This window comes from Aulonocara stuartgranti (assembly GCF_965226115.1).
Source record: "Aulonocara stuartgranti genome assembly, chromosome: 13".
NCBI lineage: Eukaryota > Metazoa > Chordata > Actinopteri > Cichliformes > Cichlidae > Aulonocara > Aulonocara stuartgranti.
The window spans coordinates 34,157,175-34,178,448 of record NC_138949.1 but is presented as its reverse complement, the minus strand read 5'-3'; the positions used below and the strand labels follow the sequence as shown (position 1 = coordinate 34,178,448).

The window sequence follows — 21,274 nt, the reverse complement described above, 5'->3', positions numbered from 1 at the left end:
GGATAGGTCAGTGATGCAGTCAAGTATTATTATCAGATTAGACAAGATTACTTTGTATGTTGCTGCATTTCAGGATATCTATAAAGACGCATATCTTATTTATGCCATTGACGTCTGAACACATAAATAGTTCTCGTCTTTCTTTAGGTTCATAGATCAAGGGCAACATCTGTTGGTGAAACTGTAATATGAAACCTATATCTTCCAGTAATATAGATTTCCTACTTGCGCATTTATATCAAATTATGTACAGCATGTTTATATTGCCATTTGCCATTATGAAAATCTATACATGTAAAATATAGTTAGTAATTTTTAAATGTACCAGTGACTTACTTAATTTATTAGTCTTATAATGCAATCTTTCGTAGGCCTACTGTAGATTCAAAATTGTATTTCTGTAAAATCCCTGAATATTTTCTCTTGTATGCAGGGTCAATGCTTAAATATGTTCAAGGAGGATCTCAAGGACAGGATGAACCATCCAGTAGTAGTGCCATCCCTGGACATCAACCAACAGCCATTGTAGACCCTGCAACAATCCCACTGAAGTACAGAAGACACTGACAGATAAGGGAGTAGCTGACATTGATGGACCTGAGATGATGCAGGAAATCATCAACCTTCCTCAGCTGCCACCACAGACGTCTGCTTTGGAAATGCTGTCATTTTTACATGACAATCAGCTTCAAGAGGTATATCCCAATCTGTGGATTGCTCTGCGTATTGCACTGACCCTGCCTGTCACAGTTGCCTCTGCTGAGCGAAGCTTTTCAAAGCTCAAACTCATTAAAACGTACCTGCGTTCATCAATGGGGCAGGAACGTTTAAGTGGTCTGGCTGTTATCAGCATCAATGGTGACGTGGCTCAGAAGCTATCATATGATGACCTTATAGCTGATTTTGCAACCAGAAAATGCAGGCGTGTGCCTCTCTAGGCCCTAGAGAGGCACACCACGCCTGCATTTTCTGGTTGTCAGAGTATGCCCTAGAGTCTAGGGCATACTCTGACAACGAATTGTAAAAATGTTTAACATAGTTACTTAAGGAATGTGGCTTTTGTGTTCAAATTCTTATTTTTCTTATTTAAGTTTCTTATTTAAATTCTATTGTGAAACTATTTGTAAATATATTAATAATAATACTATTATATTATATATATTATTTTTTTATAAAAAAAATTACACATTATTGCCAGGCTCTTTGTTCTTGTTCCAATGTTCAATTTTTGTTTCAGTATTTATTTGTAACAGTATTTTTAACCTCCTTTAACCTTATTTATTTGTTTAACTGTCATGTTTGTTGTTATTTAATTAAACAAATTCCACTGAGAAATTCAAAAGTATTAATGTTTTTCTTTTTTTTTTTTCAGTGGCGGGGAGGGGGGGGCACCATAAAGCATTTGTGCTTAGGGCACCCAAATGGCTAGCAACGGCCCTGTCCCTAACCCAGCTGAGGTGTAACGAGTTACATTTACTTGAGTAAGTTTTTGAAAAAAATGTACTTTTAAAGGACCCTTTTTGCACAATACTTTTTACTTTTACTTGAGTACATTTGTGAAGAAGAAACGGTACTTTTACTCCACTACATTTGCAAAATTCGAATTGTTACTTTAAAAAAAAAAAATTAGTCTAACACATTAGATAACATGCTGCCAGTGGAGTTTCCGGTAACTTCTTTTAGCCTCTGATCTCATACAATTGAGATTAGAGGCTACATCGCAGCTCCAGTCACGGCTTCCATCACTGCCTTTGTCTTTTCCCAGAGTAACAGCCAAACAGTGCAAGGAGGATCTATTGGCGAGCACTGCTTGTGAAGGACGTCTCAGTCATGCAGGACTCCTGTTCACTGCTAAACAGTCACAGCTTCACAGAAAGAACCTTGAGAGCAAACTGCTGCTGAAGCTGAACCATCACCTCACCGAGTGAAGAAAGGGCACATTTTTGCTGAATATGCAGAAATAGATGCACAACTTATGGTAAACTGAGCTGCCTTGTATGAAGATGCCTCGCTCAGTTTTCTCTGAGGCTGCTGTGCCATTTGGAGCAAAGATGAATATAAAGTTTACAGCATATCTTGTCACTGGACATTGTTTGCACTGTTTATATGTTTATATTATTTACTGTAGGTATTGGTGAAAACAAGCTTTATGCTGTGAAAAACTGAAATCTGGAAATTAGAATTGTTGTTTTTACATATATTCCTGTTGAAAATACGAAGATTTGTATCTTTATTTATTTTGTTTGTCTGATAGCATTTATCTAAAAAATAAATCGGACATTTCAAACAGTTACTCACTACTTGAGTAATCTTGAGGTTTGAAATGTTATTTAAATGATTGAGTTTATAATGAATCAAAGTGTATGTCAACATAAGGAAAAACATCAGAAGTAAATGGAAAAAAACACATTTTCATAAATTTATTTCTTTATTTAATTCTGTTTGTTATGACAGTATTTATTTCAGATTGCTTTTATTGATTTTCAATGATCATATATTGAAATATCTATGTGTAAGATGTTTATTTTTCTTAAAATTAAAACTAATATATGCTTTAAAACATCCACCATGGAGTTTACGAGAAGCTTCTACGAGACAAAATACTGACAAACTGACCAAAAGAAGGAAAAGTCCCCTCCAGTAAAACATTTAAATTTATTCATTCATAACGTCTTTGCTGGTGCTATTATTATGATAAAGTTAAACACACTGACTGGTTATCTAAAAGCAGAAAACACGGTGAATAAAACACGGTGAATAATAGGCTGATAATGCATTAAAATCTTTAGTTCTGTGCAAAACTGTAGACCAGAGAAAAATGTGGGCGCTCTCGTCCTTCCGGATCTTCTCTGAGTGGTTGTGGGAGTCGGGTTTTCTTCCTTTTGCTTCAGTTCCCTTTCATTTCGTCTCCCAGCTCGAACAGATCATCCATCAGATCTGAGACAAACCAAGAAGACAGAGGATAGGTTACTAACTCTAAACAGATTATACGTGAGTCTGGGCTGCTGATACATCAGTCGGAGGTTCACTAAAGACAACTTAAACCAGTGAGTGATGAAGGCGTAAAGTCATGACATACTTAAACCAAAAGATGCAACACGTGTGTGAATATATCTGCTTTGGATTTCTGGACTCATCCAGAATCCCAGTACCTAAAAACCCCTTTAACTTTTATCAAGGCTTCCTCTGAATGGCTGACTTCAGGAAGCCTGCTGAGGGGCAAAAACTGGTGCTTGCAGCGAGCACCCTGCCTGTAGCTGATTCTTTCTTTTGTCACTTCCTGACATGTTTTCTTTTAGCAACAACTTCCTGACTTTAAGCCTTCATGGCTTCATCTTCAGTGAGCGGACAGCTGAGCACCAACAGGAGGGTCTCTTTATCCCTACCTCTGTCTGTTGTGACTCCTTCCTGTCCTACAGGTCCAGCTGATCCTCCACTTCCTCCTGCACCTCCTCCCATCGTCGGTCCCACGCTCCCTCCTGCACCTCCTCCCATCGTCGGTCCCACGCTCCCTCCTGCACCTCCTCCCATCGTCGGTCCCACGCTCCCTCCCGTAGTTCCCGCTAAATTCCCTTCGGGTACTGGTTTCTTGCCCCCACTATCATCTTTGTTGGGCACATTTGGGAGGGGCGCTCCTTTATCGTCTTTGTCCTTATTTTTGTTCTTGTTGCCTCCAAACATCGAGAAGATGCCGCCTCCTCCTCCTTTCTTCTCACCTTTGTTCTTGTTGGCTGAATTCAGAGCTCCCTTCACTGCCCCCTCCACCAAGCTACCTGCTCGGAAAAAACAAACACTTTAGGTTCAAAAACATCTTTTCTCGATCTCCACTGCCCCCCTTCTCTGCAGCTCAGGTTTCCAACACATTTTCCTCATTTAATGTTTTGAAGGCTCTGAGGAGAAACTCAGTAACGTTCCCAAAATTCACCCAGAGGTGAGATCCAACAGCTCTGTCTCAGACTCTGCAGGCCTCAGTAAAGGTTAAATTTCATGACAGCCATACTTGTCCATCAAATGTGGGTTGTTTGGAGGGCTGCAGGAGAAAGCCATATTCTTCTCTTTAACAGAACACGGCAGCAAAGCTGCTTCTGAACAAACAACACCAAACTGCAGATGTTTGCCCGTCATGGACAGCAGCACGTTTGGAGGAAACAAACGCCTCAGAGCAGCTGTGAGCACCGTGGAGGAGGAATAATGATCTGAGTGCACCACGAGCTCCTCTCTACACCAAAGTATTCTTGAGTCAGCGTGAGGCCGTCTGTCTCACAGAAAGTTCGGACCAAACTGGTCATCAGCAGGACAAAGCTCTGAGCGCAGCTGCAAATCTGCGACAGCACGTCTGCATGGAGCTGCTGCAGAGCTCAGAGCTGAGCATGAATGAATGCTGCAAACCTGAATGAGCTGAAGCGACGCTGCAAAGAGGAACTGCTGCCCTTTAATGGACACAGCACATATGTTTACATAATGAAATGCAGCAGGGAGTCACATGTCTGTTTATCAGTTCGTCACCTTGGCGATCTCTCGCTGGACGACATTTTCTTCCTTTTTACAGCACCACCCTGTGCTGGTGCCGTTTGGTATCTAACATTACAGGACACAACAGAAACCATCACTGCAACTTAATGCTGCTGAATCAGGGGGCGGAGTCAGTTTGCTTTAGTTCCTATCAAATAAATGCTGACATGATGCAGTGCGTCACACTTTTGTTCTTCTGAGGCTGTATCGAGTCATTTTAGACCCGATAATGACCAGATGACCTCACCTCCTCATCTTCTGGTGGACACTCAGGAGTGCCCCAGGGCCTCACCTAAGAGGTGCCCGGGAGGTGCCCTCAGATGAACCCATGTTATGACGTGGACAAGTGGCGTCTCTACTCTGAGCCCCTCCCAAATGACTGACTCCTCACACAGACAGGTTTTTCTAGCAATTCCTCAGCTCTGACTCGTCCCTGACGAGGGGGGCGTGGGACTCACATCACAGTTACGATCAGTTAACAGGTCGGGTATGCATAATTAACAATCATTAATAAATGCTTAAACACAAGTTAACTTAATCTGAAAAGGGGAATATTAACTAAAACGGCAGCCTTCTCACCTGCACCAGGTAAAGTCAGGTAACCTGAACAAAAGGACGTAAAAATGAACAAAAACTAAAGAAAATATGAGCTGTTTTTTTTCTTGATACGCAGAATAAATCTGCCCTCTGCCTCTGAGCCTGCTTCTAACAACAAAGCAACAAAACTGACCAAAGGAGCCAAAGAGGAGGTGAAGCCCGGCAGGAAGGAGCTGCTCTGACCCGTCTCGCCAACAACAAAGGCTGCGAAAATCTCAGGTTTTACTAATGAAACATCTTTTCCTCTTTACATGTCTGCAGTAGAAGAGTTTATGCCAGTTTCACTGTTTCGAATCAGACCATAAACGGATGCTTTGTTTTTTTACTCACCCGCTTTTTGGCCGGCTATCTGTGCGAGGTTGTCCATCTCTGCGGTGTTTCTGTCTCTGAGGCGCACTCAGGTGTGCTTTAAGTTCAGCTCTCAGGTGAGAGCGCGGCCGGCGACGCCCATCAGGTGGCTCAGCTGAGGAATCAGGTGTGTCTGCAGAGCAGCCCGACCTGTTCCACCGGCTAATTCATCATTCACAGAAGTGCTCTCCTTTTCTGTACTGACGTTACTTCGTATGTTTCTGTGCATCGAACTAGTTCCAAAACATGAGCCAACACAAACCGCCCATCACTGAATGTGAGCTCAAAGTGCTGCCACGCTCTTCAGGCCACAGACACTTCACACTTTAAATAACAGTGTATGAACTGTTAAACTGTGACTCACCTGAAAACAAAAGCAAAATCAGTGAGTAAGTATTTCTATGATACGCTACTTTCTGTTTCTGCTTCTACTCTCAGCTACTGCTCTGATGCTCAGATGTTATTTGTAGTCTGTACCAGTACACAATGTGCACGTGCTCCCCTGTAAAATAACAAATCTGACCCTAGAATAAAACTAGTTCATGCATTTATTACCTCCAGGCTGGACGACTGTAATTCATTATTATCAGGAAGTCCTAAAAACTCCCTGAAAGCCTTCAGCTGATCCAAAATGCTGCAGCAAGAGTCCTGACAGGGACTAGAAAGAGAGAGCAGATTTCTCCTGTTTTGGCTTCCTGTTAAATCCAGAATTCAAAATCCTGCTCCTCACATACAAGGTCTTAAATAATCAGGCCCCATCTTATCTTAATGACCTTGTAGTACCATATCACCCTATCAGAGCACTTCGCTCTCGCTCTGCAGGCCTACTTGTTGTTCCTAGAGTATTTAAAAGTAGAATGGGAGGCAGAGCCTTCAGTTTTCAGGCCCCTCTTCTGTGGAACCAGCTTCCAGTTTGGATTCAGGAGACAGACACTATCTCTACTTTCAAGATTAGGCTTCAAACTGTCACGGTTCTGGGTCCGTTGGACCCAGTATTTTGAGTTTATTATGTTTTGGTTTATTTCTGCTTCATGGATTGTTTTCTTCTCGTAGTGATGATGATGATTATTATTAGTTTCTTGTTTCTGTTTATCCGTGCTTAAGGATTTGTTCTCAGTTATATCTCACGTTTAGTTTAGTTCAGATTCCATGTGTCATTCTGTCTGTCTCTCAGTGTAAAGTCTGCATGCTTGTTTAGTAATTCATGTTTCCTGTTTTATTGTGAAAGTCTTTGTCTTATGTTAGTGTGTGCAGCTTAGCTCCCCCGTCTCGTTAGCCCTGATCTCTCCCAGCTGTGTCTCCCTCCTGTTGCCGATTCCCCCGTTACTACCCTGTGTATATAAGCCCTGTGTTTTCCCATGCTCAGTGTCGCGTCGTACCATCAGTTTTTGCCTGTGTGTTCTTGGTCTCAGTGTTCCGTCCTCACTTTATGTTTGTTTTCCTGCCCGCAATAAAGCTGAGGTTTTTTGAGTTACATTCCATTTTCCGAGTCCTGCATTTGGATCCTCATCTCTGCCTGCCCGCACACAGAGCCTTGACACAAACTTTCCTTTTTGCTAAAGCATATAGTTAGGGCTGGACCAGGTGACCCTGAATCCTCCCTTAGTTATGCTGCAATAGACGTAGGCTGCCGGGGATTCCCATGATGCATTGAGTTTTTCCTTTCCAGTCACCTTCCTCACTCACTATGTATTAACAGACCTCTCTGCATTGAATCATATCTGTTATTAATCTCTGTCTCTCTTCCACAGCATGTCTGTATCCTGTCTTCCTTCTCTCACCCCAACCAATCACAGCAGATGGCCCCGCCCCTCCCTGAGCCTGGTTCTGCCGGAGGTTTCTTCCTGTTAAAAGGGAGTTTTTCCTTCCCACTGTCGCCAAAGTGCTGCTCATAGGGGGTCATATGATTGTTGGGTTTTTCTCTGTATGTACTATTGTAGGGTCTGCCTTACAATATATACATATATTACATATTTTATAATTATTTTTTTGTTATACATCTAATTTATGTATTCATGTATTACATATATTCACGACCCCCCATCAGGTCACAGAAAGGTCATTGATTGGTCACCTGTGTCAAAGGTAGACTGTCATACCAAACCTGTGCAACGTTTCAGGTATTTTCTCCTCACATTTAGATCAGTTCATAGAAATGGATTATTTATGTGTGTGATGAGCTACCTCAGAGACTCTGTTTGACCAGAGTAATAATTCCACATAACTAATTTATTCATTTAATTTATTCAATATTAAAGGACAACCAAACCAGAAACAATAAATGAATGTATTTAAAGTCCATGTTCAAGCATTTTAGTTTTTATTACCCAACAATCATGTGACCCCCTATGAGCAGCACTCTGGCAACAGTGGGAAGGAAAAACTCCCTTTTAACAGGAAGAAACCTCCGGCAGAACCAGGCTCAGGGAGGGGCGGGGCCATCTGCTGTGATTGGTTGGATTGATCCATGTTAATGCTGACAGCTCTAATAATAACAAATGATTAAATGCTGATTATTAGAGATAGGTTGATCATATTTAAGATCGAAGAATTAATTAATGGCAGGACTTCTTTGAGCAGTTTTGTAGGAATGGGGTCTAAAAGACACGTTGATGGTTTGGAGGAAGTAATTATTGAAGTTAACTCAGAAAGATCAATTGGAGAAAAAGAGTCTAACTTAACATCAATGTACTGAAAGTAGCTGTAGATAATATTACATCTGTGGGATGATTATTGGTCATTTTTCCTCTAATGGTTTGTGGCACGCCATTTCCTTTCCAGCTTACGAGTTATCTGCCTGAAGCTGTGCGTTTCTGAAAGACGGACAAAAAAGTGGATTTTTTTTTTAGTCTTTATTCAGGAGTGGGAGTTGATTCCTCGGGGGTCGGGATGTGCTTTACAGCTTCCTGTTTTAGTTTCCTTGAGATGTTTCTTCAGCCAATTCGAAAAGATCATCCAGCAAATCTGAGAAGAACCAAAAGTGAGACATTATGAACGAATCCATTCAGCGGCACAGCTTGTACACTTCCGAGGTTGCCATATACAAAGAGGCTTCAGTGTGACGGAGCGATGTGCAGTCCTGCTCCTCATACGTACCCCCATCGTTGGCAGAAGCACTTTGTGGTTTTTCTTCACCTTCTCCTTCCATCGCTGCTCCGCCACCACCGCCAGCTTCAGGGAGCGGCCCTTCAGTGAAGAGACCCTTGAATCCGGACTTCCGCTCCTTCTCATATTCGTCCTCTCTGTTGAAGAGTCCTCCTTTGTCTTCGCCCTTGTCCACCTCCTTCTTTTTGTCCTTGTCGCCTCCTGTCCGTGAGAAGATTCCTCCTCCACCTTTCTTCTTATTCTTGTCTTTGTCTTTGTTCCCTAAATGCAGAGCGCCCTTCACCGCACCCTCCACCGCATCTCCTGTACGAAAAGCACAAGTTTAAAATAATGGGTATACACGACGTTCTTTCCTGCACTTCCACTTCCTGTTCCTCTTCCTCAGTTTCCTTTATAGCCGCAGAATCAGGTGTTGTCCCACTGCGACTCGTATAAAGGCTTTATGGATGTTAAACCATGCCAGGTAACTGTTAATACTGATAATCAGTAATAATCACTCAGCTGAACCCAACGAGAGTAATTTTCCAACTATATTTTCCAGCTCCGGAGGCCATCTTTGAAAAGATGATCTCACTTGAACTTGTGAGATCACAGTGAGCATGTTTGCAATGTCACTGTGTATCGTACTGGTTTAGAAAGGTTGTCCAGTCTCGACTTTGTCATGTAAGCTGTAAAAGTATTTTTCACACATTGAAATCTGAGACAATGCTTGAACATGAAAATATCAAAACTATTAAAGATAAAAGAATTAAACTGTTATTTGTGTTTCTCTCCATCAAAGCGAATCAGGGTCTGTGATGTGTCTGAGCATTATGAAAAAAGCTGTCCTGTTGAGTCCAGTATTTGAGCGCACACTGAAAGAGTTGTTGTTACTGTTGTCTGTGCATCAGCTCAACTAAAAAAACTTAAGTTTTAGTTTCCACCTGACTGCAGCTCCGCCTGCTCCACCAATCAAAGCAGGAGCAGAAAAACGAATCAGCTTCACTTCTTTTCCATTTATCATTATTACTGTTTTTGCACTCACCCACTTTTTTCCCGACAATCCCAGCCAGTTTGTCCATGTCTGTGATTTTCTGTGTTGCTGTGAGGAGACGTTTCCCTTCTCAGGCAGGTGGAGGTGAGACTGGAGCCGGTGACACCTCTCAGGTGTGTTTGCAGACCAGCTCAACCTGTTCCACCTGCTGTGACCTCACAGAAATGTAAAACACAGAGTGTGGTTCTGACAGCTGAACTGCTGTTTGTTGTGCTGCGGTGATGGTTTTGTGCATTCGTTTGGAGCAGTGGTGTCCCAGCAGGACAAATCTAAAAGTAAAGCGCTGTCCTCTCCCCGTGTCCCCGTGTCCCACAGCGCTGTCACAGACATTTTACTCTTTTACTTTACAGCCTGTTGACTTTTTTTTGCCAGTGCTTCATTTTTCATTTACATTTTAATAACCCTGTAGATCCCAACGGTTAACCATTTCCCACACAGCTTGAGCCTTTTCAGCGGATTTCGTAGATATGTGGACATCCACACGTGATTGTGCTGCGTGTCATGTAAACACATGATTTATAGAATATGATGCATAAACAGAATATATGAAGTATTTAAAATGAGCTCAAAGTTCAACACCTGTAGCAGTCGGAATATTCTACTGCAGCATTAATATTTTTACCTTTAATATTTCAACATCATCGTTTATTTGTATAGCACTTTAAAAACACAGCAGGCAGACCAAAGTGCTGAACAACACAAATCAACACAACAAGCAAAATTAAACATACAATAAAACTGAGAAGAAAGGTGTCAGTTTCCTACAGAGTTAAAAGCCGGGAATAAAAATAGGTTTTCAATCTGGATTTAAAGACCTGCACTGATGACGCTTGTCTAATATGGAGGGGAAGCATCGGAGCTGCAATTGAGAACCCTCGTTCTCCTGAGTTTTGGCTGCGACATAGGTACCGACAGCAACAGCTGCTCAGCTGAACGCCACGAGCGAGCAGGAACATGACAGGAGCCGGTGTCACCGGCCTGGGTCTGAAGGATCCAGGGATTTTGAATAAGCATGTGTATTTTTGGTGCTGCTGCCCTTTGTTTCCATGTGTTTGTGTATAGGTGTGTGTGTGGGTGTGACAGAGCACCGGTTCTTCAGGCCTGGTGGGTGTGTCTGCCAGGTGCCAGGTTTAACAGTGTGGCTGAGCGCGCCTCGACGTTGGATTGTTGCGTGAGACTCCACGTCAGTCTTCTAGCTTAGTTTAAGTCTGTGAGTGTGTGTCTACTGGAATTAAGTGTCTTGACAGCTGCCTCTGTTATTTCCCCTCAGGAGGAGCGTGGAACACTGGAGGGCAGCGAGCACAGGGTGTGCGGACACACGGGAATGGCGAGCACGGACTTTTGAGAAGAAGACACGACACGGGAGCGCACGGGGATATATTGTCATTCTGCTGCACTGTAAATAAACACGCTGCTCAGCATAAAGAGTCCAGGGCCCTCATTCCCCACAGCCAGACCATTTAAACATTTAAAAACCAATAAAAAAGACTTTAAACGAATCCTAAATTCAATGGGAGCCAATGTAAAGAATCCAGAACCGGAGTGATGTGATTGAATTTTCTACTACCGGTTAAAAATTGTGCTGCTACATTTTGCACTAACTGCAGGTTTGACAAAGTGCGCGACCCGACCCCTATTAAAAGGGAATTACAATAGTCCAGACGTGAGGTGATAAAAGCATGAATAAGAGTTCCCGAATTGTGTTTGGAAAGGAAAGGCTTGACCTTCGACAGGCGTCTGAGGTGATAAAAAGCTGATTTTAATATTTACATGACCATCGAAGGTAAGTGCGGAATCAAATTTAACACCAAGATTAATGATTGAACTTTTCAGATGGGAGGTCAAAACACCAAAATCGACATCTGGAGAATCAGTAGAACGATGCGGGCCAAATAAATTTGTTTCCGAATTGCGATCATTAAAATATAGAAAATTATTTGACATCGCTAAGACAGTCAAGCAGAGATTGACATGTGGAGGTATCCAAATGACTTAAAGGTAAATAAAGCTGACAGTCATCAGCATGCAAACGAAATGACACTCAGTGTTTACGAAAAATCGCACCAAGAGGGAGTAAATACAGCGAGAAAAATAAGGGCCCGAGGATAGATCCCTGGGGCACACCCCAAAGCAGAGGGACCACGGAGGGCCAGCTTAACACAAAAACTCCTTTTGGACAGATTTGATTTTATCCATGACAATGCCAAATCAGAAATTCCCACACAGTGGTGTAAGCGGGAGATCAGCAGGTCGTGGTCCACTGTGTCAAATGCAGCTGTCATGTCCAATACACAAGCACAGCATATTTACCAGGATCAGTCGCAACAAGAATGTCATTCATAGCTTTAACAAGAGACTGTGAAAGGGCTTAAAACCGGATCTGAAGATTTCAGACAGCTGCGAGTCATTCAAGTAGTCTAACAGCTGGGTATGTACAATCCTCTCCAAGGTCTTACTTCATAAGGGAAGCTTGGGGAAAGGTCTAAAATCTTTATTATTATTATTATTATTATTATTATTATTATTATTATTATTATTATTATTATTATTATTATTATTATATAATATTGGTTTAGTCTAGAACTTTACCTCAGGAAGTGTACTTCCTGAGAGTACTTCCTGAGAGTCCTCAGGAAGTACAAGCTGAACAGGTGCATCAGCACAAAGACCCACAGACTCAGAAACAGTTTCTTCCATAACCACCCTGAACTCATACATGCACCGATAACTACAGTCCCCCCCTATCTGCAACAACCAGAACTGTATATACAGGAAAGCCGGAAATGAGCGGCTGTGAAATCCTTCTAGCCTTTGTTCAAGTCCACCCTTACTTCCACTTTTTGTCCGGTCACTAGCGCCACAGCGTGAAAACTTTAAAATTGACCCAGAAATGTCGCTCCGTTGTTTTGTACATTTTTCATTCTCGAGGAGCTGGAAAAACTTTATCGTTGTCACCGGCATGTTTGGTACCTTAGACTCATCAGAGACAATCACATCCAGGTAAAATAATTTTATTTAATCTACACGCATTTAGGAATTACTTAGCTAATTCAATGGATAATTTCAGTAGGCCGGGTAGGCCACTCACTTCTGTACGGAAGCGTAGAGCTGCCACCCAGGCAAAAGAAAAATACAAGTGTATCACATTATAACGTGAAAGGTTTATTGTTCTAACAAGATACTTTTCCTGTTTGAACAACATAATATCACGTTATTACAATATACATAATTATCACGTTCGTACAATATAAATATTATATTGTACAAACAGGAAAAGTATCTTGTTAGAACAATAAACCTTTCACGTTATAACGTGATACACTTGTATTTTTCTTTTGCCTGGGTGGCAGCTCTACGCTTCCGCACTTCTGGCCTACCCGGCCTTTGAAGGACCCGTCCTACGTGGACCAGGTGGGTCGGGTCCTTTGAAGCATGCTGCCCCTGAATTTGGAGAGCATTAGGCTACGCAAAAAGGTCACAAAGCTGAAAACAGGCTTATTTTTGAGTTCACAAAAAAGCTTGTTTACACAGATGAAGTCTATAACGTTTAAGTCTTTTCACAGCGTATTAGAATATTTTACTTAAACTTAATAACCTGAATAATGCTTTGATCTCTTCAACTAATTGGAATTTATATTGGCGCTTTATATCGTACAGAAGATCGTACAATAATAGAAAGGAGAGGAAATTAGGACAGGAGGTCTAAGGCCTCTGTCCTAATTAGTTATTACAGCAGTGAGCTTGAACTCTGTGTCTAATACTGAGCTTCAGTAAAGATTCAAGCTGCAGTTATTTATATTTCCTCACCTTAAATCTTCACTCAAAGACAAGTAAGTATCTGTGACAGTGTGTATACAGATGTGTTATATATAAGAGACAAATATTGTTCTTTTAATATGTTGGCATCACTAAATTTGGCTCAGTGCTTACATATATGTGTAAAAAGCAAATGTACGAGCTGTGATAACTGTGTCTGATAGAATGAAGAGTCGACTGATATATGAAATATTCCTGTATTGGGTGAGAAAATCAGACCATGTCATAACTGCTTTAACCAATTCACACTGCAGCCTGGGTTTGCCTCTTATCTGTATTTAATTTTAATAACTGTACAGTACTCTGTTTTTGGTAACTATGGTCTTTGATGTAAATATTAAAAAAAAAAAGTGTATGTTTCTGTTCTGTGTCCTGTTTGTTTGTATATTTGTTTTTATTGCTGTTGTTACAACCAAATCTCCCCCTGTGGGACAATTAAAGGATTATTCTTTAAGTCACACAGAATAGATATCAGAGCCTTAAACAGGCTGACGTCTGCTAAATGGGTCAAACTGGGCAGAAAGTCTACAAACACATAACATCCTTATAGAATATGATGTAACACTATAGATCAACTTAGCTCAGAATATATAAAGCATATAAACAGTTACAGCAATATGATGCAACAAACACAGCAGCTACTGATCCAAAATACTCAAAGCTTCATAGAACTGAAACCAACATTTATTTTAGCTCCATCCTGCTGCTGATACAGACTTTAGGTTTCTGAACATTAAACTTGTTGCTGCCTTTCATAGTGTGTAACTTGAAGGCCCTGAGTACTCTGAGTACTTTCTCCCACACTGGAAACACTGGGATGATCACATTATTTGAACATTACCTAATAAGACTGATTCAGGACAGACAGTTATGTTAAACTTTCCTAGCAGTCCTTCACAAACAGGGAACAGTCTGTCTATTCTCTCCATCTGTCAGCTGCTGCTGGCTCTTCCTCCTCCTCTTCCTCACACACTGCTGAGTTTGTCCTGGTGGATCATCAGGGCTGCAAAGCCTCACAGATGACGTGCAGCAGTGGGTCCCTCAGTCTGTACACCTGAGCCATCCTTCAAATCCGGGGAAATGAAGGACGCATTTATCGGCCGCATTTGGAGCAGCCTTCGTCATGTCGCTGTGACGTAATCGGCCTACAGATGCGGCCTCAGGAGGATGCAGACCCTGATTTGGGACACTGCTTAAATCTGACTAAACAAATAAAGCAGGAAGTAATGCACACTGGTGACAAAGCTCTTTTAATTGTGCCTGTTTATTAAGGCAGGACAAACAATATAATGATAATAATCATAAAACAATCAGACGGAAGAATTTGAATTTTCTGCTGAACATGAAGTGAAAGAAGATAAAACACAGCAAACATGATATGATGTAGTCATCTCAGGAGGCTGCAGGTGGAGGTTTGATGGGGCTGAAGGAGGTTTTCTATTTAAATAACCCGCCAACGACGTTCCCCAGACCTGAGAGAGAAACGAGAAATTAATATCAGACAAACACAGATGGAGCCGTCTCTGAAGCTGCAGTTCCTCCCACGTCCAGCAGAGGCAGCAGCGAGTCGACTCCCACACACTGACCTCTGTGGATATTTTCCTCTTTCATAACACCTGTACAGGTTTGATTTTTTTGGATGATAACGTGACAGGGTGCCATCAAATTCAAAATGAAATCATATCAAATTTAAATATTTGGTCTAAATCAGCTTTCTGCTTTCATCCTGCACGATGCCAAGTCACATGTAAACACAAAATGTTTAAAAATGCTGCTCCATTAGGCAGCGCTCACCTCCTCCACCTCCTCCACCTCCTCCACCTCGCTGACCCTCGTTTTTGTTTCCACCGTCGAATGACAGCACGTCATCGATGTTGAGACCTCCTCCACCTCCTCCACCTCCTCCACCTCGCTGACCCTCGTTTTTGTTTCCACCGTCGAATGACAGCACGTCATCGATGTTGAGACCTCCTCCTCCTCCTCCTCCTCCTTCCTTCTTCTTCTCACCCTTCTGGCCACCCTTCTGCCCCTTCTGTGCGTATGCACTCATGCCCTTCTTCACTGCACCCTCCACCACCTTACCTGCACAACAAACAGCGTTTAGGCATCCTCACCTGAAGGGCTCTCACCATCACATTTATATGTACTGATTATTACTGCTTATTTCTACTTTCAGCGTGAGCTATTTCATCTGTACTTGGCCATCTGCAACCTGCCGACACAGCTCCACAGCCACAGATGGAAGAAAGGTCAGGGAAGGCAGAGGGAAGAAACAGGAGCCACGGCCGCTGAAAGGTGAACCGTGTCTGTGCGTGTAGTGCTGCTAGTTTGTGGTGACCCTACTTTTGGAGACATGCTGAGCAGCTAGGTTGGAGCTGGTGGCCTCAGCTCGCTCTCTAAAGCTTCTGGCCTCACGTTAGCGTTGCTGTGGAAGGGTACGCGTGGACCAGTTTCCTCTTTTTGTGTCTGCAGTACCTGATGGGCGGTGTGGGCGTGCGTGACGTGGGCGTGTACCTGCTGTGCTTCGTGTCTGCTCCCTGAGCTTCAGCGGCTGAGTTTGCAGAACAGGCTGACCAACGACGGCCGAGTGCGATAATTACACTTACTTTGCATTGACGTTTCTATGACAACATGATTGATTGCACTGTAAACAAGGCCGCCCTCACCGACACGGCCGTGTGGAAATTCCTGTCAGTTTCACACAGGAATGTGGACGGACAAACCGGGGAACTGTCGGTGTTGGTGTTTGCATCGATGTTGTTGCACACCTCGTCTTCTCAACAAAGTCCAAAAATTACGTTAAATATTTAAATTTTTTTTACTGCAGGCTGAAAATGAAATGACTGCTCATTCATAAAGTCTGTGATTTAGTATCAGACAGTGTTATCGCTTCCTGGTTGTGAGTCTGAACTAAAGTGTGAGTGCTCAGTCAGCTGATCGCCACACAACATTTTATCCATTTTTCTGTTTTTGCTTAAAGAGCAAAAGGATTTTAAAAAGCGTGGACAGTTTAGATAACCACAGAAAAAGTAAGATAATCATAATCATGATAATAGAATGAAACATCAAAATAAACAGAGGTCGTAAGTTTACATTTCTAATGAAGAGATTCAACTCAACTGTTATGACCTAATTAAAAATCTTTCATTTTAGCTTCATACTTTGAACCTTTTGAAGGAAACTCTCTGAGGTTTGAAGCTGTTGCAGACAGCAGAATAAAAACTCTTCTCTTCTTTGAAATAATATTTAAAGCTGATGAAATCTGAGAGATTTTCCTCAAACTCACCGGCTTGCTGTCCCAAAGCACGCGCAATCCCATCATTTCCCCCGGGTTTGCCACCGAAGTCTGCCATGACTGCTGCCGCCCGGAGTGTGTTTGTGGATGCTGAAGCATCTGTCTTATACAGGAGGGTGCGCTCGTCCCCTCAGGTGACGGGATACGAGCGCCCCTCCCGCCCTGCTGAGGTGAGGCTGCCGCACAGGGCTGACCTGTCACACAGGTTTGAGGCCAGGCGGCAGCATCATTTATCTATTATATTATGTATACAGTGTCAGCTCACGACAACTGCTGTTGTGGTTGGTTACTTCAGACTTTTAATAAAAGACCTGCTCAAACAGGAACGGTAATTTGAGAAGATGGCAGCACTGAGGTGGAATACACCTGTGATGGTGGGAGTCCAACAGGTGACGGAACAGTTTCCTCTAGATGAGAGACGAGTGCAAACCTCGCTCATAAATCATTTGTAGACTATGAATGTGAGCAAAACAGCATGAGTCAAGTCAAGTTGGCTTTATTGTCACTTCAACCATGTACAGTTAGTACACAGTGAAGCGAAACAACGTTCCTCCGGGACCAAGGTGCTACATGCAACATAAATTAACAGAAAACACTAAACTAGCTAACTAACAGGCCTAGTTAGCTGGCTAGCAGAGGCAAGACAGACTGGCCTAACATAAATGAACAAAAACTATCTAACTATCTAAGGAAGACTTTTTTTTGTTAAGAGACAGCAAAGTGCACGTGCAAATGTGCAAACAAGAGCAACAAAGTGACAGTGTGACAAAAAAACACAACGTAACATAATAATAAGGTTTTGTAGGTGAAATGCAGAGATCTGTTTGGGCTCTTCTGCCTGACAGGTGGCAGGTGTGCTCCCTGAGACCGAATGAGGAGTTAATATGCAGCTGAAGCTCCTCTATGGCTGACGCAGTCTGAGGGAGGAGCTCCGCTGCCCTGCAGGGTGGAGTTGATGAGCTTCAGGCTCATCCCAACGATGCTCCAGCCGACGAAACTTCGTAATGACTCAGTGTTTAACATGGCAGAGCTGAAGTGACTGAATCTTCATGTTTTGACAAATGTGAAGAGTCTCCTGCTCTGTGTGTGTGTGTGTGTGTGTTCTAAAAGCCCTGCATGAGTCACGCTGTATTATTTATGTTCATAATAAGCTTGTTGACAAAGAGCTTTTTCACAGGACTCCGGGGTTAATCAGGTCAACAGGACATCATCACGTGGGTACCTGCAACATCCCAGGCCTCAGTTCGTTGATGGAAACTCAAAGATTTATTTCAAAAGGTCAAACAACGAAAACAAAGAGACAACAAACAAGTGAAACAGAAGCTGTCCACATGTACACCGTGACCTCAGAGACCTACATTTATCTCGCAGTTTGTTGTTTGTTTCACTGGGATACAAACAACATGCTGGAAGCCAAACTGGGATCTTCTGCTGTTTGCAGGATTGCCTCACAGCTCTCGGGAATCGTTCAGCGTGTGAACACAGCGAGGACTCAGTCACATCCTGGTGTTGGTTTGAACATCTAGAGACAGATGTGTGATCAGGGTAAACGTGCAGCCTGCCTCACGTTTTATAATCTGAAACCTTTTGGGGAGTAACGCAGTGTGAGTTCACTCGTCAGTTTCTGCGAAGCTCGTTGTTGTTTATTGACCTGTCAGACCGGTCGATTCACGCTCTTCTCTCGATGGAGGCGCCAAGGATAATCCGGTGTCTGATTGGCTGCAGAATCCAGGTGTTGCTCCGGGCAAGTGATTAACATTTATGGGTTTGACTGTAGCCGCCCTGCTGTCACTGAACGCCTCTCTTTGTTTGCTTCACAAATAAAAGTGGGTTAAGTATTCAAATTCAAATTCAAATTCAAATTCAAATTTTATTTGTCACGTACACAGTCATACACAGTACGATATGTAGTGAAATGCTTGGACAACTGCTCGTGACCTAAAGAAAACAAAAAAGGAAAAGGCTATGAATAAGATAGGAAATAAATATGAAAAATTAAAAAGGGTAAATTTAACTAGGAAGGAATAAAATATAAATTAAGGTTAAAAATGAAATAACTGTACAACACAAATTAGAATGAAGGGTAAATTTAACTGGGAATGAATAAGATAAAATATATAAATTAAAGTTGAAAATAAAATAACTGTACAACAAAATACACAATACACAATATAGAACTATATAACTATATAAGAATACAATAACAGCAGCTGTACAAGTATTAACTGGAAATGAAGAATATAGTGACCAGTGTTGTGCAAAACCAAAGTCCAGAAAGTCCAGTGTGTGTGTAAGAACCATATGTGTGGGTCAGTACTGTGTGGTGGTGTGATTGAGAGACCGTATCGCCTGCGGGAAGAAGCTCCTCCTCAGTCTCTCTGTGTTGGTCTTCAGGGAGCGGAATCGCTTTCCTGACCTCAACAGAGAGAACAGTCTGTTGTTGGGATGGCTGAGGTCCTTCACGATCTTCCTGGCCTTGGTCCAGCACCGCCTGCTGTAGATTGAGTGCAGGTCAGGGAGCTCGGAGCGGATAGTAACCACGGAAACCAGGTGATTGGATAGAAATTGCTCCAGTCTTGATGTTGTTCTTGTTAAGAAGTCACAACATTTCAAGCTACTTTACAATTTTGCCAGACCCGTGATCTTTGTGATATCTGTAGCTTGTGTTCTACAAGATATTTAATTATATTCATATCACATCGCTGTAACCACCGGTGACGGGTCCGACCTTCCTGTTCCCTCTCTGTAAACATTATGGGCAGATGCACAAACTTGTTTATTGCTGGATCGTTCAGGACATGCAGCCTTTTTGTTCGGTGGTGAATAAGAACGTTGCGAGCGTGCAGGAATATTATCAAAATGTTATATTAAAGCAACAGCTGCTGCTCGAGGGGTTGGTCAGTCGAGCACGTGGGGAAACATTTCTGCCTGACAGGTAGAACCATGGTTTCCACGTCTGCACCTGTTGTGGGTGCAGTGATTCAATAAGCTGCAGAGGTGTGCTGAGGGAGACCGTTCTCATTCCCAACGCGTAACATACCGATGATTTGTCATGTCCCGAGGTGTCCCACAGGAATACGAAAGCTGACCTTCCGTGTCCCTATGATACGCGCCGGATTCTGGAGGGAATCCAATAGAATGACTGAGTTGGCTGTAAAGGAGGTCTGTAAGATGAGCAGTAGTCATCCTCCAGCCTTATGCAGTCTTAATCCACGACTGATAGAAAACTCCAGGCCTTCCTTGAGCTGGTGATGAGACTGAGCAAAATAAAACCGGAAGTATCTAAAGAGCAGACGCAGAGAAGCTACGTGGAACAGGTCTTTGACTGGCGTCTGTGTCTGTGTGCCACACAGCAGCTCAGAGCGTCCTCATGGAGGTGCTCCATCGTTCTGCTGAGGGACTTCAACACTTGTGTGGGCACGAGTGTGACCTGGACAGGTTTGAATGGGAGAAACGGCCCAGTGTGAACACGAGTGGTGTTCTGTTATTGGACCTCTGTGCTAACCACACATTGAACACCGTGTTGAAGGATAAAGGTGTTCATATTTGTATGCGGCACCAGGATTTTGTAATCATACCATCGGATCTGCAGCTGTATGTTTTGGACACGTGGGTCAAGTCGTCATCACCACCTGGTGACGACTTGGTTGGGGCGATGGGAGAACAAACATACAGTGAGGGTGGGAATGTCTGGCTGAGGCCGCGAGATCTTCAACTGCTGCCTTGTTGTTGTCGGTGAGGCAGTGTGTCATCGTCAGGGGTCCTTGACAGGAGCATGGCGGACCTCTGACCTCCGTCTGTGACAGCGAGAGTACAAGTAGCGTTTAGTCAAACCGGTGATGATGGAGGGAAAATGGAAGTTCATTGGTTTACAGAAAGCTTTACTATATTCATGCATTTCAAATTCGCTCAGGAGATCTTACCAACATCTAAACGTAGAACCTTTCTGTAAAACACCGACACTGTCATGGTACAGAACGACTCCGTGTTATTAAAACTCATCGTTTGAGTTTCTGGTTATTTGTTTATTATTTCTAGTGTTTAGGTGCTCCTGTGTGCCTCCTCCTTGTCTCCACGCTCGTGTGTTTCCTGTTGTATTTTGGAGAGTTTCGCAGTTTTTTTTTAATCGAGGTCTTTTTATTGAAAGAGATTTTTATACAGTCACAACAACAAATAAACATACAAGCAGAGGGACACACTGCTCATAAACTGAAACCGTCCCATCTGCCAGAAGGAAAAGAAAGAAAAAACAAAAAAGGCAGAACGACTTATATAAACTTGACATGTACAGACACACTGTGGAGGAGGCAGCTATTGTCCATCTTTCCATTTGCCAATAAATGTCAGAAATGTTTGCCAGTTAGTGTGAAAGCTGGACGTGGCTCCTTTGACGGAGCATCTCATCTTTCCCAGTTGAAGTTACTGCATAACATCTATGATCCACCGTGAACATGAAGGAGGCGAAGAGTCAGTGCTTTGAGTTTTGAGTCTCGTCTGATTAGTCTCAGCTGCCGTTTCCTCGTCTCCCTGTGTGTGTGCTTCCCTCTCTTCTCTGTCGGATTGTCTTC

The 21,274-nt window shown here is 42.7% G+C and overlaps 3 protein-coding genes across 6 annotated transcripts; all 3 read right to left on the bottom strand.

Moving 5' to 3' along the window:
* Positions 1 to 2,409: 2,409 nt before the first annotated feature.
* LOC309720242 (uncharacterized protein) lies at positions 2,410 to 5,756 on the bottom strand. Of its 2 annotated transcripts, XM_082556945.1 has the most exons (4): positions 5,440 to 5,750; positions 3,522 to 3,773; positions 3,387 to 3,449; positions 2,410 to 2,937 (listed from the first exon to the last, which is right to left on the bottom strand). In XM_082556945.1, exons 1-4 carry the CDS (start codon positions 5,474 to 5,476, stop codon positions 2,888 to 2,890), a joined length of 402 nt encoding a protein of 133 aa, XP_082413071.1. In that variant the 5' UTR covers positions 5,477 to 5,750; the 3' UTR covers positions 2,410 to 2,887. The 2 variants fall into 2 exon arrangements, with proteins under 2 accessions (XP_082413071.1, XP_082413070.1); XM_082556944.1 differs by having other exon boundaries at positions 3,387 to 3,773; positions 5,440 to 5,756.
* A 1,926-nt stretch (positions 5,757 to 7,682) lies between these two features.
* Positions 7,683 to 9,691, bottom strand: LOC309720243 (uncharacterized protein). Its single transcript, XM_082556946.1, has 3 exons — positions 9,587 to 9,691; positions 8,554 to 8,865; positions 7,683 to 8,421 (listed from the first exon to the last, which is right to left on the bottom strand). Exons 1-3 carry the CDS (start codon positions 9,621 to 9,623, stop codon positions 8,369 to 8,371), a joined length of 402 nt encoding a protein of 133 aa, XP_082413072.1. The 5' UTR covers positions 9,624 to 9,691; the 3' UTR covers positions 7,683 to 8,368.
* A 4,954-nt stretch (positions 9,692 to 14,645) lies between these two features.
* LOC309719919 (uncharacterized protein) lies at positions 14,646 to 16,825 on the bottom strand. 3 transcript variants are annotated; one of them, XM_082556347.1, is made up of 3 exons: positions 16,698 to 16,825; positions 15,206 to 15,493; positions 14,646 to 14,883 (listed from the first exon to the last, which is right to left on the bottom strand). In XM_082556347.1, the coding sequence occupies exons 1-3, from the start codon at positions 16,762 to 16,764 to the stop codon at positions 14,849 to 14,851; spliced, it is 390 nt and encodes a 129-aa protein (XP_082412473.1). In that variant the 5' UTR covers positions 16,765 to 16,825; the 3' UTR covers positions 14,646 to 14,848. The 3 variants fall into 3 exon arrangements, with proteins under 3 accessions (XP_082412473.1, XP_082412474.1, XP_082412475.1); XM_082556348.1 differs by having other exon boundaries at positions 15,215 to 15,493; XM_082556349.1 differs by having other exon boundaries at positions 15,242 to 15,493.
* Between the last annotated feature and the right edge of the window lie 4,449 nt (positions 16,826 to 21,274).